At 36.0% G+C, this 20,247-nt stretch overlaps 1 protein-coding gene across 2 annotated transcripts in view; it reads left to right on the forward strand.

Moving 5' to 3' along the window:
• Positions 1 to 17,914, forward strand: part of LOC149832046 (uncharacterized) — a 30,518-nt gene extending 12,604 nt beyond the window's left edge. For both annotated transcript variants that reach the window (XM_090014286.1, XM_090014287.1), the window contains 3 exons: positions 5,081 to 5,171; positions 8,345 to 8,392; positions 17,594 to 17,914. In XM_090014286.1, coding sequence (XP_089870412.1) covers positions 5,081 to 5,171; positions 8,345 to 8,392; positions 17,594 to 17,644 — 190 coding nt within the window. In that variant the 3' untranslated portion in view covers positions 17,645 to 17,914. The remainder of the gene's footprint in view (positions 1 to 5,080; positions 5,172 to 8,344; positions 8,393 to 17,593) is intronic.
• The last annotated feature ends 2,333 nt before the right edge of the window (positions 17,915 to 20,247 follow it).

Raw genomic sequence — 20,247 nt, forward strand, 5'->3', positions numbered from 1 at the left:
CATGCATAATGTGTCTCACGCATAGTATATATACATATATTAATAGCATTCACACAAATCATGGTTCGTTCATGAGAGCACAAGACGTATCAGTCCATGCATAACGGTATTTGCATAATCCTATCATGAACATGATTTTATCGCTCATGCTTTCGTGTATGATTACACAATTATTATTTTACACTAGTATTCAATATGGTCATGTTATACACATCAATTTATGCAATATTCGTTTACATAAATACATTCTCAAACATGTACCTACAACATACATATTTTATATTCCGTTATCTAAAATCATGACAAGCATGATGTTCGAACTACGACAAAAAAATCACTTCTATTTCCATACATTCAAATCATGCTCAGCATGATCTCCAAACTACAATCACAACAGTCCTAGATATCCACAACTAAGTGGTGTGTGTGAGTAGGAAAGTGTTGCATACAATAAAAATAAATTTATTGGGTGATGCATTTGCACAACTATCACGGCCATTTACTCGATTTGCATTTCGCATTGCATTGCATTCAATGCACATTGGCTTATAGATGTTTTGATACTTAGCGTAAGTATCACTTTTTTAGTATATCCTGCAATCAAATTGATTAAACATATAGGCAAATATAGCACCCCTAGATATCCACAACTACGTGCGGTGTGTGCGCATAACTTGTATTTGCAATTCAGTGAAAATTTAGCACAACATCATGCTTATGCAATTAGTGTTTAAACATGCTCTTTAGAAGTTTAGTTAAAGAAACCTACTTTAATAATGTGAAGAACAACAAATCGAAACCCAAAAGATCAAAGAGTTTCGAAATCCGCAAAGACCGCTCAAGCAACAATGCACCGAATACTTGGTGCGTGGTCGAAAATGCTAAAAGCTCTTAAAATATGAAATCCTCAAAAATCCATAAAGATGGGGTGAACCACCAATAAATATTAAATGCTGAACAGAAAATGTTGCATACACCAACATCTCCATCTCACCAAATATGGTTACTGCAAAATATAGATTAAATATTTTAAATAGCACTTTTGATTAAAATAACCAAAATGCCTATTTGCTAAAAATTAAGATTTTTAACTTGTTAAATTCATCTAGTAAATTCCAAAATTCAATGATATCACACAAATATTTTATAAAACTTTTAAAAACATGTTTTGATCAGAAGTAATATAATTGATTGTTAAATATCTAAAATAGTTTTAAAAATATCTATTTTACCCTTGTTAGTCAGAAATGAGTAATTGAGTATTTAAACACCAATAAATGAGATTTGAACTATAGAAACACATTTCTAACTCAAAGATAAAGATGCATTATTTATTTATTAATAATATCCAAATTTTACAGGTTTTATAATATATATATATATATATATATATATATATTAATATGCTCTTCATCATCTACGTCCTGAGCTCCTCCCACGTTTGTCCACTGAATGTTCTCTTCATTTAGAATGCTTGCTTCTTCTTAAATCAATGCATCCAATGCATCAAAAATTTCTAAATTAATGGGATTAAATTGCTCTTTGTGCGTCCTTGATGATAACTTTTCTAGTTGCCTAAAAAGATGATAACAAATTTAAAATTAGTTGGGTTTTGTATAGTATAAAAAACTTTAAATAAACACATGAAAATGACAAATAAACATTGTAAATTTATATACCTTTGCCTTAATCGTAAGTTATAGCGAACGTAGATGAGGTAATTGAGCATTTGTGTTCCAATCTATTTCTTTGTTTTGTATGTATTTGCTCCAAGACACTCCAATTTATCTCGCATTCACTTGCACTACACGTTTGGAACATAAAAGCTCTTAATTTTGGAACATCGCTTCCAAACTTGGTCCACCACATGTCTGAAAAAAATATGAAAATAAGAAATCAATAAGACAATAACATATACAATCATACAAAACATTATAACTAAATTAAAATTGAAATAGATAAAATAAATTACCTGAACACATCGTGGTGTGATTTCGTATTGGAGATAGCTTGTCTGTCTTCACTGACAACCAATCAAAGCACCTTCACCAAAAGTATAATGATTTTCAACAACTTCACGCATAAATCCCATAATTCACTTCTGACTACAATATTTGCAATTTCTATTGACTTGTGCGTAGGGATATGCATTTCACTCATCTTATGAAAATATTTTTTTTAGTACAATTCTATTCTTTACTAGACTTTATACTATAAAAAAATCTTAGCAAATCTAGTAACTGCACTACAAATCAACTTAGCACCACTAGTGTACTTTCTCATCAAGTTCAAAATCTATGCATGATTGTAAATAAATTTAGTAACTTTTTGGCAGCATTCAATTGTGTGCTTTATCTCATCCATGTTGCCAATATTCTCAAGCATGTGGTTTATGCAATGGGTATCACATGGGGTTCAAAAGAAAAACCCATAATTCTTTGTCAATTATTTACTTGTTGCCATATAATTTGCTGCATTATCAGTAATGAATTTAACAATATTTTGAAGTTGAACATCTTCCACAACCTAATCAAATACCCTGAGCAATACATGTGTTATCTTGGGTGTATCAAAGAGATCAATTGACTTCAAAAACATAATTCCTTTGGGGCATGATGCATTCACTTCATCTGCCATGATGCTACACTCAGTTTAGTTTTTCTCCATGACTGCCTCATCTTATCACAATACGCATTCACTTCATTCACATTAGTATCTAATTTTTTTTCTTTCAAAGCATAATATGAAGGCATTTTATATCCCAGCCCGATACTGGTTATGGCATCTGTCATGACCTGAAAATGAAAAGAATTTGTTGTATTCAAAAGAATGCAGATATCATATAACCATCTTTCAATCGTGACATTCGCCACCTCGATTAAATGTAGGAGTCATAGTAGTACGAATATCAGGTTGCGTCCCATGGGCAGTTCTAGGAGAAAAAAAACATCTAATAGAGCCTCTAGTTCTACTTTCTCTCGATGAACTTCCTCCTACTCTTTCTCATTCTCTTCTTTTGTGTCTGCGACACTACTACTGGCACTAGCCACACCTTTTTTCTTCGCTGCAGAACTTCCTACTTTTGATGCTATGCTAGGAGTTGTAAGATCAGAAGTAGGGAGCTCATATTCGTCATCTTTGGGCTACACATCCCATTTTTGCCTCACTCATTTCTTTTTCTTGTCATTTTTCTTTTAGACCAGTGAGTAATTGCCGGCATTGCCATTTCACGGTGGCATTCGACAAATTTTTTGACGTGCAAGCTGCAACATTGTGATGTGTCCCGATTGAATGATGTTTCAACCAAGAGATACCATTCGAAAAAACAATATGGCAATAGTTGCACTCGATTTTCAATCGGTTTTTACTCGTTACTTGAATGCCCCGTGTCATGCCGAATCATTTGATGTCATTTTCTCCCAAAAAAGCTCAATAAGAAGCAAATAATAAGTTTTTTTTATCATAACCTATGACACAGGGATTCGGCTAGCAGGGTGCCGCACCCGCGTCGACGCGACTCGACGCGGGTGCGGCACCGGGTGCGGTCAACCCGACCTTGGATGCGTTGACCGCACCCAGGGTCATTTTTGTCCATTTTTTTTGGATTTTTTTTTTAATTTTTTGCCCTATGAAATGGGTCGATCCGTGCCGGGGGGAGCCCCCGGACCCCCCTTCCTGCAAGGGCAAAAGCAATGAATCAGGCTTCACAATCATCTTTGGGGACAACCATATAAGATAAAAAAATGGTAAAAAGTAAGTTGGGCATAAATGTCATGGACCTTAACAGCTACCATACATTTATACATATACACTATATATATATATATATATATATATATATATATATATATATATATATATATATATATATATATATATATATATATTACATTTTTGCCCCTGCCGCACCCCCGCACCCGGGTTTTTTGGAAGTGCCGAATCCCCGCGCCCGCACCCGCACTCATGTGACATAGATCATAACCCACTTTTTTGAGTGAAAAATTGTGAAAATGCACTCTTACTTGAACAAACCGCAAAAACCCTCTCTCTTGTGCACGGATCGACCCCCAAATCGTTCTCATGAGTCGTAGGGTGCATGGATACATTTCTAATGGCTTCTACACAAATGAGGGAGTCGGCCCTCAAGAGGTCTTTAAAACCCAAAACTGAAAAATTATGATTCGATCTTTTTTTAAGTGCATCGACCCTGTATCATCCGGTACGATACGATACATGGATGTATCGTACGGTCGATACAATACAAATACGATATACGCTTGTATTGCGATACGAGTGCATATCGTATCGAGATTCCCCATAGTAATTACAACATTGGTATAGATTATAAAAATAATACAAAATTAATATTTTTAATATTATTTAGCCTAAAAATATAAAGATAAATTAGAAAAGTTTTCAAAATTTGAAAAAGAATAAGAGGGATATATGCTAAAGTTATAGAAAGAAAGAAAACAGAAGTTTTTTAGATCTTGATGTGATCATGATATCGTCATATTATATCCAATATAACTGTCATTTGAAAATATTGCGATGTTTTCTCTTGTTTTATTTAAGAAAATTTTAAATGCGATATTTTGAAAATATCACTAGCACTAGTGTCTACATTGTACGCAACTTGAATTGGCCTTACATATTCTGTCACTGGGGCAACATGCCTCTTTTGTGAAAAAAAAATAGTCAAGGGACTTAGTTTGTCATGCTACTAAATTTTTATATATGATGAATGGGCAAGTAATCTACTGTTATATTCTGTCTGTGTGCACTATCTGTTTTTACCTGCAGATAGATAGCCATCCTATTATTTGTTAAACTTATAATTTTGGTTTACACTTTTTGGTGGACCAGTGTCTTTGACTGTGGTCCTTTATGGATAACAAGTTTGATGTCATCTGGGTTGTATAGAACAAGCCCTCTTGATAAATTAGTGATTTGTGGTACAGTTTTGTTTTTCTCAATTTGAGGTAGGACTGTAGAATTTATTGTTGAGAAACTGGACTGTCTGCTTTTCTTTGCAATGGGAAGGCTGGTGTATTTGACATTTTGCCATATTAAATGAAAGGGCTCCACTTTTTGAAGTTCAAACACGTGACTGGGAATGCTTTTCTGCTGTCTTATGGGATACAGGTCATGCTGATTGTGCGGTGCCTCAGGTGAATATTTACCTCGTAAATATTGAATATGATGCTGACTTTTACATCTCTTTCTATGCTTTTTATTTAACTTTATTATGGTTGACATTGCAACTTGGAAAATATGTTTCACTTATTAGAACTTGTGGATATTGACATAATGTTCTATTGTGCGTTGGTCAATGATGTTCATACTATCATAGACACATAGACAGGATGGAACTAAATTTTTTTAATTCTGTTTGAATGGAGCATATTTCTCTTATATTTATTCTGTATCATTTATTTCATTTTCTACAGCAAACTTTGAGTTGAAGTTTCATCTTGGGATGTTCAACAAATTAGCTAGAGTTGGTAAGCCCATGATTGCAAACCTAAAGTTTCTAATTCAGCATCTGGTTACTGTAAGGAAATATACAGAAATACAAAACAAGAACCTCTAAGGGCTTACAAGATCACAAACACAAAGTGCACATGCACAAGTCTACCATGGGACAATACTGGAGCCAACAATGGCTATAACAGAATGTAAAAAAATATATCTTTATTGAACAAAATGCTTAAGCAAAAGCATTAAAGAATAGGGACAAAACATCCCCTTTAAATAGGCTACAAGAGAGAAGGGAGTTCTCAATAGAGCTGATGGGTGCTCCCAACAGCTCTATGGTCCAAATGACCAAAGAGCCCCTTTACAATATGAAAGTGACAGAACATAAATAAAAAAATACAAATCTGTCCCTAGTGGACAACAACTATTAAATAAATTAAAAAGATGAAAATGCCCTTGTAGGGCATTACCTATGACAAATCTGTTTATAACAGTAAATATATATATTAACATCCCCTTTCAAACTTACGGTGAAATTACCGAAAGTTTGTTAAGGAGAAAAATAAACCAAGGTGCAGGAAGAGCTTTAGTGAAGAAATCTACAATCTGGTACTTCAATGTAACATACATCAACTCAATAGTTTTTCTCATATATTCGTCATGTACATAATGACAATCCATCTCAATGTGTTTGGTTCGCTCATGGAAGGTGTGGTTGCTCACAATGTAGATTGCACTTTTATTATCACAACATATCTTTGAAGGCTTTGAGATGATTACTCCCATATCTCCGAGAAAACGTCTTAGCCAAACAAGCTCTATTGTTGTCATAGTCATCACACAATATTCAGCTTCGGTTGAGGACAAAGGCAATTTTTGTTGCTTCTTGCATCTTCACGAAATTAGAGAATCTCTTAGAAAAAAAAAATCCCGTAGTTGAGATTTTATCATTAGGATTTTCTCCAGTCAACATCAGTTTAAGCAAGCAAATCTAAAGAGGATAAAGATAAGAAAATTCCTTTGCTTATTTAGTTCTTAATATATCTAATAATCCTTAACATTGCATTCATGTGTACAATCGTAGGAGCATGCTGAAATTGGCGACCTGCATGAACGACATGAACTATGTAGGGTCTGGTAATGGACATATATATGAGAGATCCAATCAATTGTCTATATGGTGTGGGATTTTCTAGCAATGTCCCATCTTCAAGCTTTAAACTTTGCATTGACAACTTCAGGAGTCTCCGCCTTCTTAACATCTGAAATCCCTGACTTAGTACAAATGTAAGCTGCCAGTTTCATTTATGACAGAATACAGGCTCTGAGAGAATAGGCGACCTCAATACCTAGAAAATATCTCATAAAACCCAAATTAGACATATCAAATTTTTTTTGAAACATTTTTATTTGATTAACAACCTTTTTATCACTTCATGTAATTATCATATCATCTACATACAGTAACAATATCACAATATCTGTATTTGTATTTTTAACAAAGAAAGTAGTGTTAGTATAACAAGACCGAAAACCCAAACTTATCATAACATTACTAAATCTGTCATAGGAAGCCTTAGGGGCTTGTTTAAGATCATATAACGGCTTTCTTAGTTTTAAAATTTTTTCCTTTTCAATATTAAATCTCGGTGGAAGACCCATGTATACTTCTTCACTAAGATCACTATTTAATAAAGCATTTTTTACATCTAATTGGTAAATAAGTGATTTTTTAATGGATGCAACAACTATGAGAGTTCTAACACTAGTCATCCTAGCTATATATGCAAAGGTTTATTCGTAATCAATTTTATATTCTTGTAACCTTTGGCAACTAATCTAGCCTTGTATCTTTTCAGAGTTTTATCACTTTTAGTGTTAACCTTAAACGCCCACATGCAACCTACGAGTTTTTTTTCTAAAAGCAAAAACACTATTTTCCAAGTATGGGTCTTTCGAAGAGCTTCTAATTCTACATTCATAGCTTCAACTCAATGAGTTCTACTTTTGGCTTCATTATAATGAGAGGGTGAGAATAGCTAGTAGTCATGTCCTATAATTTGGTGAGAAAGTTTAGTAGGACACATTGATGTGGTGGATGGGAAGTTCTATAAGATTTTCTAAGTGGTGTTCTCTAGAGACACATCTTGACTAGGTGTTTCATTTATTGAAAGGTCTTAAGAATCATTTTCAAAAGCACATGTTTGGTCTCCATGTATCCGTCGGGCATAAACTTGAATATTTTGAGAAGGGTTTTCTATGAAGTGGTTATTAATAGAAGACAATTCTAAAGAACCACTATTGTGATTCTCAATAAGATCATTATTATCTAAACCAGCATCTCTGTAGATCAAGGGAGAAGTCTGAAAAAAAATTGTCATATGATGCCAAATGTGGTCTGTGTCTCTGATCTAAGTATCTTGGTCAATATGTCATCTCGGTTAATTATTACTAATGGATCTAAAATTTGGTATCAATGCTTACCCCCGCATTATTGTGATAAAGGATTAAAAACAGTATGAATGTGACAAAGTTGTAGTTTTCATGCACGAAGCATGTGGTTAAAAAAACATAATACTTTTGTGCAAGATGAGTCTTCTCATTGGAGATTTGTTTTCTATTGCATATGTCCATTGTATTAAAAAAATCATTCAAGTTTTAGAAAAACATGCTATTTGATAGAACATCCTACCACTATGGGTTCTTAGAGTATTGTGTATGGTCATTTTGTTAATTTTTTTCAAGTAGCTTATGTTGTTGACAATAGAAAGTATTGCATATGTTGACAATATTGTCTTTGAGAAGTTTTACTCTGAGAATGGTACATGTTCAAATATCCTTTGCTAATATGCTTTTTCTGTTACAGGAGCTCAGTACTGATGAAGTTTTGAAGCATCTTAAGTTCATAGAATCGGTATGATATGACAAATTATTCTGGACAGTTTGCATCATGCTTACTTTATTAGCCTTTTGTCTTTACATTAGGTTATGATAAGTGTTGTCTTATGTATGTTGCTGTTTTAATTCCCTTATTCACGGGTATGTATTTCATGGTAGAAGACCAATAGAAAGCAATGTTGTAAGTAGCATATCATTACCTATATCGGTTGGGCCCAAAGTTAGATACGTATAGTAGTGTATCATAAAAAATCATAATTTTTTAATAGTTTTTTTAAATTAAAAAAATATCAGAAAAACTATTAAAAATTATAAAAAAACATAACACATGAAACAATGATGAATTGCACACAATACAACCATAAAATCACATATGAAGCATTTATGTCTCTATGAGCTGTATAAGACCAAGGTTGTAAAAAGCGTAGCGTAACCCGTATCTCAGATTTGCCAGATATTTATCTCAGATTTGAATAGAGAATCTTGGGATTGCCAACAAAATTTCCTCAAGTATTGAATGCTTTTAGTTTATTCTGTCCTCTACATAAGTAATTCATATGCATTATAAATTAAATTCTTGGGTTAATTTTATCTATACCTGAGAAATGTCTTGCTAGTTTTGCTTATCTGGTCCTTTACATATTTCCTCAAAGTGGCACAACATGCTGTTCTGAATTTAAATAAATATGGAAGATAAGGTTGCATCACCTTAGACATGAGAGTAGGTAGGTTAGTTCTTAAAACATTGTGCGACATGACCATGCTAATTGGATGAGCAGCTTAGAGGAGGATGGTGGCTGGCTGGACATTGTTCTGATTTGCCATGTGACATGCTAGTGGCCGATGAAGAGGAAATCAATAAAACCTGCATCCAACCTCCTTTCTCCCATGTGCATGCTCTCCTTATAATGGCAAGAAGATTTTGAACACTCCTGTTGTGACTAATAAAGGGATTGCCTAAAGGCTATGGAGTATGGAGCCTAAAAATGAATGCTTCATGTGTTAAGATTAATTATAGAAATGGGTTGCCATAATACCTCAAGCTCAGCCATTAGAGTAACTATGGTTTGCTTTCCATAAGAATAAAAATCGTTATTTCTAGAAATGTATTGCTTTTCAATGTAGGTACTTGCATGTTAAAATCAGGATTTTCATGTCATTTGAGGCATGGTTCTCAAAGCATGGGAAGCTGGCTTCGGAAGCACCTATTTTTTTTATCTTCAAAAGTGGCTTCTGAGGAAACACAAAGTTCCATGAATGCATAGGCATTTATGGAAACAACTGTTTGGCTCTAACACCTAGAAGTACAGGCTTCAACACAGGAACATTGGCATCTTGAAGTACGAATGTTACATTAGATTAGGTCATGCTACATTTGAGGTTTTATAGACCTTGTAATTAAACCATTCTTTTATAGTGGTCATTCCAAATTAAGGTTCAATGCCTCTGTGATGGTAGACTGTTGAAGCCTGCTGGAGATACCTATGCTACCTTTGGAGTCATGAGGTGGTTGTAAGGAAATGTAGGACCTTGAAAGAGATCTTGGGAGCTAGAAAGCTATTAAACAAATTTGAGAGTTGTGTAAAAGAGCTACTGTGGATATCCAATTGAGAGTAGGAAAAATGGGTGTAACGTATAGTTAAATTAATAAAGTAATATTAAAGGTATTCTATGATTTTTTATAAAAAAAATCAACGATTTCAATAATATTGCAACAATTAAATTTTCAATTTAAATGATTTACTTAATTCATTATTTTTAAGTATTGTATATTTATTTATATTATTAAAAAATAAGTATCTCTTTTTCTTTTCTTGTCTGTGTTTTTCTTCTCTTTGAAGCTGCCACCTTCCTAAGATCTTCCCTCAAAAGTTATTTATTTCTCCAAAGAAATTGCCAAGGTGAATTCTTTTTTCAATGTCAAGGTGAGAAGTTGTAAGTACCAATTCTGATGATTATGATTTAGACCACTTGAAGATGCAAATGTAGAGGAGATGCAATGGAGGTTCTGATCTAGAACTGCATGGACCGAGTATGATCAAAATGCCATCCCTGCAATCAAGTGTGGCTGTAACGTATCATTTGAAAGAAGATATTAAATATGGCCATAAATTTATCTGTGGTTTTTAGAGGGTACCCTTAATGTAGATGTGGCTAAGCATAATGTTGTACAGTCCCTACTTTTATCTTTTTGCACATGGGAAACTTTAGTGATATTCAACATTTCTCTTAAAAAAGAGTTCCTGTCTGTGTTGTTTTTAGCAGCACTTAGTGCATCTTCAGTTGCAAAAATGAAGTTAATTTCCAGGATATTGGTAATTTATAAGTAAAATTTGGCTAGTCTATTACAGTACAGTTGTGAGTCTTATGAAATCAATAACATGCACATTAATGATGGGTAGTTGATTTATATTCCAAAAGGCCCTATCTTGATGAGGGATGGAAGGGAAGGCCCTTTAACCACCATGTTCCACAAGTAGCATCTACAAGAATTGAAGCTGCTGCTGTAGGGTGAAAGCACTTTTTAAATTTGCTATCTATAATGGACATTTTTAATATTAATGAACCTCTCAATTTGATTTTGTGTGCAACCAGTCCGAGTGTCATATTGTGTTGTGTCAATACGGGGTATGCATGCTAAGTGAAGTGTCATGTGACATAGGTTCTGCAAGATTATGGTAATTTTCCAGTTTTTTCACATGTGCGTTTGGGTGTTGTTGACTTCCACAGCCTTAGTTGATGTTAACAAGTTTGCCATTATGCCATGATCAGTACAGGTGTTCCTGGATGTTATTTTGCCCCTATCAGTTTTGAAATACCATAGTCATCCTGAAAAAGGTGCAAAGGATCTGACCCGATCCATGTAAAGACCATGTAACTCTTTTTACATTTATCGGGTCTGGATACACCAGACCCGGACCCATACTGTAATGTAAACTTAAATACACAAGTTTAGGTCACGATTTCGTATTACTGAAATCGTGACAGCTGTAATCAATCTTTCTCTCCCTCTCTCTCTCTCTTCTCTTTCTCAACGCAGGTGCAAAGGAAAACTTTCATGGTATCAAAGCCTAGATCCCCATCTAGGGGTTGAAGAGGATTCCAAAGGTGCGACAGATCAAAGGTTTGAGGATTCGTTCATCTCTCATCTTCTTTTCTCCTTCAGATTTCTTTTTCTCTACCTCCATTCCCAATCTCCATCTCTCGTTTTCTCCCTTTTCTGTTTTTTTTTCAGTCTTTTCTTTTCTTTTTAGTGGATTCACGCCTCACGTGAATCCCTAAGCTGTTCACGAAGAGTTCACGTGAATCCTGGTTCACGATAACCCTATACATCAAAGAAAGGGAAAAGCTCGTTTCACGTGAATGTCCTGTTTCACGTGAAACACTAAGATTAAATTATAACCCATTCAAATTTTTTTTCTGCGTATCCCTTCTTCTCTTTTCTGCGTATCCCTTCTTCTACTGGACTGGATATCCAAGTCTGATCGTGCATTTCGGGCAGACCTGCAACATCAAATTTGGGATTCTAAACCCTTTTGATGTCCAGCCTACTATGTGACATCCTCTTTTGATTCGACTCTCATTCCTTTTGCTCTCTTTTGTCTTTTCTCGTATCATATTTCTTTTGACTGTTACGAGTGGGATCCACATTGAAAATACAGTCTGATTTTTTCCTTTTCTCATTGCTTCCACATTGAAAATACAGTCTGAATTTTTTTTTTCTCATTGCTTAAATATCCGACCTTACAAAAGGTAGAAGAGGAAACTCAGTCCTTCTTCTGACAGCCTCTGGTCGCCAATTTTTTTTGAGTTTCTCAATCGTCAAAAAAAAAAGGGAAGACGATCAACAAACCTCTCTGGCTGCAGACTGAGCACTCTGTGGATACTCTGGTAACACAAAAAGTTTTTTTTTTTTTGTTAAAACTCTTTTCTTCATGGATCTTCATTCCTCTTCATCCAATCTTTCTTCAAGTTTTCTCACTCAACTCGTTTCTGAAAAGTTAACTACCTCAAACTTCTTGATTTGGAAGAGACAAATTATTCCTTTTATAAGGAGTCAAGGTCTCTTAGGTCACCTTGATGGAACCACTCCCGCTCCACTCGAATTTGTTACGAGAGAGGAAAAAGACGACAAAGGAGTAAGTTCAATTGTGTATGTCAAGAATGTAGATTACCTCAACTGGGAAAGGAAAGATCAGTCAGTGGTTGCATATATCACTTTCACCTTGTCCCAAGAGGTCCTTGTTGCAATTCTCGACAATTGTACTGCTCTGCAACTTTGGGAAAAATTGGTTCAAACATATTCACAAGTTTCGCAGGCACGAATGATTTTTCTCAAGAGGGAATTTCAAATGCTGAGAAAAGATTCCATGACTATCATGGAATATCTGAACAAGATGAAGACTATCACAGACCAATTTGCAGTTATAGGATGCGCGGTGAGTGACAGTGATATGGTACAACAGACTCTGAGTGGATTGGGATCCGACTACAATATGATCGTCACTTCACTATTGTGTCTCCCTGCCCTTCCTACCTTTGATGAGTTGCGAGCAAAATTGATTCAGTATGAGATGACTCTGAAAGGGTTCTCTGAGGAATCTCACATTCACACAAATTCTCAGGAAGTTTTTGCCACAGGAGTGACTTATGGTAGAGGACGAGGAGGACAAGGGCGAAGTGGACACGGAGGGCGTGGTCTGCTTCCCACTCCAAATACGTTAGCTCATGCGCAGGGATCAAGATCCATTCCTACTTGCTTCCTTTGTAACAAAAAGGGGCATATCAAGACGAATTGTTGGCATAATCCAGAAAATAAAGGAAAGGGTCCACAAACAGAAAACAAAAGGAAGTTCTCAAATAGTGGAGAGATTAAAGATCTGCTGATATCTGCCTTGTCAGAGTTGAAATTGAAGTAGAGTGATGAAGGCACTTGGTTTGTCGACTCAGGGGCAACGACTCATATGACAGGTGATGAAGGTAAGATTTCTAATCCCATTCCTTATTTTGGAAAAAGTAAGATTGTCACTGGAGATGGATCCCACCATCCTGTTTCTCATGTTGGAAAAATTGTCATTCCCATGTCATATTCCACTCTTACTCTTTCTGACGTTCTTCATGCTCCTGACATTAAGAAAAATATTGTCTCCGTTTCCAAACTTATTGATGATAATAATGCTTCAGTTGAATTCACTCCCTTCTCTGTGTAGGTCAAGGACCTACGCACGAGGGAAACATTCGCTGAAGGAAAGAGACGAGGCAATATGTATGTCTTTGAAGAAGCTCCTTGTCATGTTGTTCGTCCTGTCCACCTGAATTCAAAGCCCTCATTAGAGTCGTGTTCATCCTCTTCTGCTAATGTTTTTAGTATTTCTGAATGTAATAAGCCATTCTTATGGCATAGTCGGTTAGCACATTGTGGGAGTCATTTTATTGAGAAACTTGTATCTAATAATCTCATTCCAAAAGAAAGTCTCAATAGGGATGAGAACAGTCACAAATGTTCCAGTTGTCTTTCCTGCAAGAGTCATGTATTGCCTTTTCATTCCATTAATAAGAGAACTTCAAAACCTTTTGAGATAATCTGTTCTGATGTATGGGGACCTGCTCCAATTGCCTCTGGATCTGGAAGCAAATACTATCTAATATTTGTTGATAACTATTCTCGATACACTTGGATATATTTCATAAAAAATAAGTCGGAAGTCTTCTCTTTGTTTTAAAATTTTCTTTCCCTTGTCAAAAATCAATTTTCTGAGTCCATTCAATCTTTCCAATGTGATGGAGGTGGGGAATTCTCATCCCGTGATTTTATTTCTTTTCTTCAAAATAACAGAATATGAAGAAGGGTGTCCTGTCCTCACACCCCTCAACAAAATGGAATTGCTGAACGAAAACACAAGCATATCGTTGAAAGTGCCATGAGTATGCTTCATGACAGCAATCTTCCCATCAACCTATGGACAAAAGCTTTCTATTATGCCGTGCATGTGATGAATAGACTGCCTATGGTTGTTCTGGAAAATAAGTCTCCTTATCACTGTCTTTTTGGAACTCATCCTAGTTATTATGATCTGCGTGTTTTTGGATGTGTCTTCTATGTGCATATCGATCAGTCTCTGAGAAATAAGTTTCAAGACAAGGCCCAAAAGTGCAGATTTGTGGGATATGCAGATGACTACAAAGGATATAGGTGTTATGATTCCACCAACAAACGCATCAGAACCTCAAGAAACATTGTCTTTGATGAACAAAATTTTGATCATGGAGCTGACACAACGAATATGCCAACTGAAATTCACTATCCTTGGCTGAGCTCAGAACTTTTTGCTGGCTCCAATGAAGCATGTTCCTCAGATTGTGTGCAACAAGAAGGAGAGGTGTTTGAGAACACTGGGACGTTGAGGTCACAGAATGCAGAAGAAGTACCAGGCAGATACAAAGGCATTGTCTATTCTAGACAAAGACCGATATCAAGCCATTCAAATCATGTCTCAGTTGCCAATCCTGCACCTTCTCATACTCTTGCAGCCAGAAAATCAAACCGCATACGACATCCTATTGACAGGTGGGTTAGTTATAACAACTTCTCCTTGGATCTTCAACTGTTTTTAACTGCCATCAATAAGGACGAAGAACCCATCATGTATTATCAGGCAGCCACTTCTATGAAATGGGTAGAAGCCATGAATGATGAAATGCAAGCCTTGCATGAATGTGGAACATGGGAAGTTGTTCCCAGACCACCTGACAAAAATGTTGTCGGATGCAAATGGGTCTACAAAATCAAGTACAAGCCAGATGGAACCATTGAACGATATAAGGCAAGGCTTGTAGCAAAATGATTCACTCAAGAAGCAGGGCAAGACTATGATGAGACTTTTAGTCCGGTTGTAAGAATGAGAACGATTCGAATCATCATTTTCCTGACTGTTGAACATGGATGGAAGTTGAGTCAGCTTGATGTAAAAAATGCATTCTTACATGGGAATTTGAAGGAGGAAGTATACATGGAACAACCCCCTGGATATCAAAAACAAAATTGTAAAACCCATGTATGCAAGCTAAAAAGAGCCATCTACAGCCTGAAGCAAGCATCTCGCTCTTGGTTTGATAGCTTCTCGCTAGAGATTCAGAATCATGGATTTTCACGTTTCATGCTGGACCACTCATTATTTATTTTTAAAAGCCCGCCTGTGACCATTCTATTATTAATTTATGTCGATGATATTATCATCACAGGAAACTCTGCGGACCACATCCAAGAAATAAAAGACTTATTAGGTCAAAGGTTCAAAATGAAAGATCTTGGAGTTCTACGCTATTTCCTTGGTGTAGAAGTTGATAACCAGGCTCATGGCTTGACACTCACTCAACACAAGTACACCGTAGATGTTCTCAGCAAGGCAGACATGAAAGACTGCAAACCTCTGGGAACTCCGAGTGTACTTCATCAAAAACTTAGCGCTCATGATGGAGATCTGTGTGATGACCCCACCAGGTATCGTAGCATAATAGGAATGTTACAATACCTCACATTCACTAGACATGATATTGTTTATTCAGTCAATCAAGTGTCTCAATTTATGCATGCGCCACGTATTGGACATATGGAAGCAATCAAGAGGATCCTTAGATATCTGAAAGGGACTATTGGGGATGGATTGATATATTTACCACAGTCATATGGCCAAGACGAGCACAAAATTACTGTATATTGTGATGCAGACTGGGCAGGAGATCCTGACGAACGAAGATCTACATCAGGATATTGTGTCTTCATTGGAAGAAATTTAGTCTCTTGGAGCAGTAGAAAACAAAAAGTTATCGCTAGATCAAGCACTGAGGCTGAATATAGATCCATGGCTGCTGCCACTGCCGAAGTCACATGGATCAGGCATCTTTTAACTGAAGTAGGAGAAAAGATCTCCCACACTACCTTGCTCTGTGACAATCAAAGTGCTATCAACATGTCATTCAATCCAGTACATCACAGTCGTGCCAAGCACATTGAGATCGACTAACACTTTGTGAGACAGAAGGTTGAAGAAAAAGAGATTGAGCCTGAGTTTGTCAGCACTGAAAGACAAGTTGCAGACATATTTACCAAAGGGTTAACCAATGACCACTTTTGGATGCTTAAAATCAAGTTGTTCATGGTTCAAAACCATAATCAACTTGAGGGGGGGTGAAAAAGGTGCAAAGGATCTGACCCGATCCATGTAACCGATCCATGTAAAGACCATGTAACTCTTTTTACATTTATCGAGTCTGGATACACCAGACCCGGACCCATACTGTAATGTAAACTTAAATACACAAGTTTAGGTCACGATTTCGTATTACTGAAATTGTGACAGCCGTAATCGATCTCTCTCTCCCTCTCTCTCTCTCTCTCTTCTCTTTCTCAACGCAGGTGCTCAGGAAAACTTTCACATCCTTGCATTAAATGTTTCACCATGAGTAATTAAGTAAAATTTAAAAAAGATACATTTTTTAGTTTGAGATTGTGAGGGGTTCTCCAATGTCCATCCTTTATAAACTTATTAGAATTCCTACCATTAGTCTTAAAAGCCACCGTGTTATGTAACATCCTGTGAGTCTCTCTCTCTCTCTCTCTCTCTCTCTCTGTATTTACAAGACCAAAATACTCTTTAAAGGCAAAGGCTGTATAACATATTGCCTACATACTGTCTAAGTCATGCGGACTTGGCTATAAGGTCGACGCACCTGCGTCGACATGCCCCGACACGGGTGCGGCTTCGGACACGGGGCGGACATGGTCAACCGAGTGTCGGACTCGGTCAACGCACCGGGGCCGAGTCCGTCCACATTTTGGACTTGGTCAACTTTGACTGAGTCTATTTTTGTCTATTTTTAAGGCAAAAGACATATAAAAACTAAAAAAAATGATCTTTTTATATAATATATAGCTGAGTCTTATATATATATATATATATATATATATATAGCCGTGTCCAATTTTTTTGAAATTGCTCAGCACCCGTACCTGTACCCGCACCCATGTGACATAGCATACTGTATATTATTGATAACTGGTGGTTATCCTCTACTGTAGCTGGCACTATATTCATGTTATCAATTGCTTGATTGTTTTATTCACAGTTTAAGATGTAACAGAAACTGTGCTTGCATTTGTCATGCTGTTCTATTTGAGCTCTAACTTTATTGTTCATGTGACCTTATCTTTCTGCAGTTAAAAACTCGTCTGGTTGGAAAAACAAGGAGTCAGAGTAGTCAGTTTTGAACTGTTAATCTAAAATGAATCGTGAAATATGATCCTGTGACTCTGATACAATTCATATTTAAGGCTGAACATGGGAAGTTGGGAACTTCTGTTTTGTCAATTCACACGAGGAATATACAACATAGCACTGGTAATGTTGTAAAAAAAGAAAAGGCTGATTTTGAGATCAAAATGTCTGGTTGCATCTGTACATTGTCCAGTTTTTGCCCATTGCTGGAACGGCTGCACGGTGTAGCAATATTTTAATATCCATATGTATTTTCTAGAGTATGTTCCTTTTGTATTTTCATAGAAGTAGCGTTTAATTCTTTAGGAGAAGGGCCAAAGCACTGTCGGCCCTTAGGTTGTGTTCCGTGCTACATATTTTCTCTGCACTTAGAAGAGTAAGTTTTGTACTTAATTGTTTTATGAAGTTGCACTTCTTTTTTTAATGATAGGCAAGCTGGGGGATAACCACTCGTGGGATTCGAACCCAACACCCCTTGGTTATGATAGTGTGACTTCGCCATCCAGGTATGAGGGAAAACAAAGTCATACACAGTCTCATAGGTATTGAGGATGATTTAGACTGAAATAGTCCCATCCTTCTTTTTTCACAAGTGGCCATTATGGGTACTTTGCTAGACAGCTCAAGTAATTTACAATTGCACCATGCAATGACCATCAATTACTATGTTCTCTTGATTGGTTGAAAATGCACCATTACCCATTTGTTTATAACAGCGACAACAATAAAAATAATATGGCTACAAATTGTCAATTCATGGCCTTTTTAACATATAAGTAAACCAACTTATGCATATTGATCTTTTTGTTTTTCCTAAGTAGTCATGGTAATGAATTTGTAGCTTATATACGTCTTCTAGCCAGGTGCCCTTTATTGTCATGTCTCTATATACGAGCTATTTGAGGTGTCTTACCATGCCAGTCATTGGTCTCATTCTTAGAAGATAAACCTGTTGAAGTTCAATGAACATCGTTGATAATACTGGAAAAGCTTGGTTGCATCCAAGTAGGTCTCTACCTGATCTAGTTCAGTTCAGGATAAAACCCTATTTTATTAGGTAGGTTGATTTTATCAAGGTTTGGCTTTCTAGGCCTTGTCTTCTAGTTTAGATTGGGCTTACCAACTTATCTAGAGGCATTACTTTTGTACTAAACTTGCTTCAGGCTTTTTGAACCAGTTGAGGCTTAGGTTGGCCCAGGCATCAGCCTGCCGCCCATTACTGCTGAACCTTGGAAATGATCGAGTCTCAGCCCATCCCATTGATGGGCAATGAGCCAGTCAACCAACCTGCCACTCATCAATGTGCTGGTCAGCCCAGTCAACTTTGAACTTGGCTGGGTCTGTCCATCTTTCAAAAGGTTGGCAGCCTGCGCTCCACTTATGGTGGGGCCCTTCTAGGCCAGGCCTGAGCCTGGGCCATCCTTAGGTTTGGTCCAGTCTTTTGACAGGGCTGATTTGATCAGGTCAGTTGGCCGTTGACCAGCCAATCCTACTGTAGTACCAAGCCTTCTGGTCGGGCCCTGTAATTTGGGTAGGGAATTTGCTATTGTATGATGGACTCGATCTTTTAAAATTGCTTTAATGAAATATAGCCATCTCCTTTTCTGAAAGCATATTATCTAATTTTGTTATTGGTAACTTTTCATCGTATATGGTTCACTAAATTAACAATCATAACTGAGCCATGAACTTCTAAATTGAAGCAACAGAATGACATGAATAGATCATAACAAGTTGCTGAATATGTAACTACAGGTTGAACTTCTGAAAGCATGTTTGTGCTTCCTCCAGCAAAAAATTTAATTACATTTAAGCTGTTATGTAGGAAAATCTTCTATGGGCCTACTCCATAGCACATCACTTTGGTTCTAATTAATCATCATAAATGCCAATTAACTTATATATGGTTTACCAACAAATCAGCAAGAGGGAAACTTCAAAAACACTCACTAACTGCACTTTATATCTAATATTGTTAATTTCTCCAGTGCTTGCTCATGAAGTAGATAATCTAAAAGGAATTGAACCGATGACAGCAAGAGCATTTTAGAGTGATAAGATTTGATGTGGTTATATTTATATCCTATGTAATCTTGACAAAAGAGGAGCAAGTTTATATAACGAAAATGTAAGATTGATAAATACAAAAACAATGAACTCTTTATGCATATAAATAAAAGAATTATGGGTTGAATAAGATAGCTGGACCTGTTGGGACTTACCTTAACCATAGTCACATATATCGGTGATATTTTTAAAATATCTAGATATTATTGCTGTATTTTCTGCAAACGATATTATAGGTAAAATATCATGACATTTTGAAAATATTGTCAATTTGATAATATCAATTATTGTTATTGTTTTTACTTATTTTTTACATATTAAATGTATTTTTCTTCTTTATTTTGTATTTTTTACTTATTTATTTTATTATACATGTATTTTATTATCTAAACATGATATTTTCTTATTTTTATTTTTTTATGCCCCGAGATTTATCACCAAACCTGTAATATCCCAAGCAATAGCCTCGCCGAGATATAGCCGATACCCATATTTGTGACTGATCTTAGCTAAGGGACTCAAGTTAGAC

The sequence above is a fragment of the Nuphar pumila genome, chromosome 7 (assembly GCF_984573655.1).
Source record: "Nuphar pumila chromosome 7, dmNupPumi1.hap1.1, whole genome shotgun sequence".
Taxonomy (NCBI): Eukaryota; Viridiplantae; Streptophyta; class Magnoliopsida; order Nymphaeales; family Nymphaeaceae; genus Nuphar; species Nuphar pumila.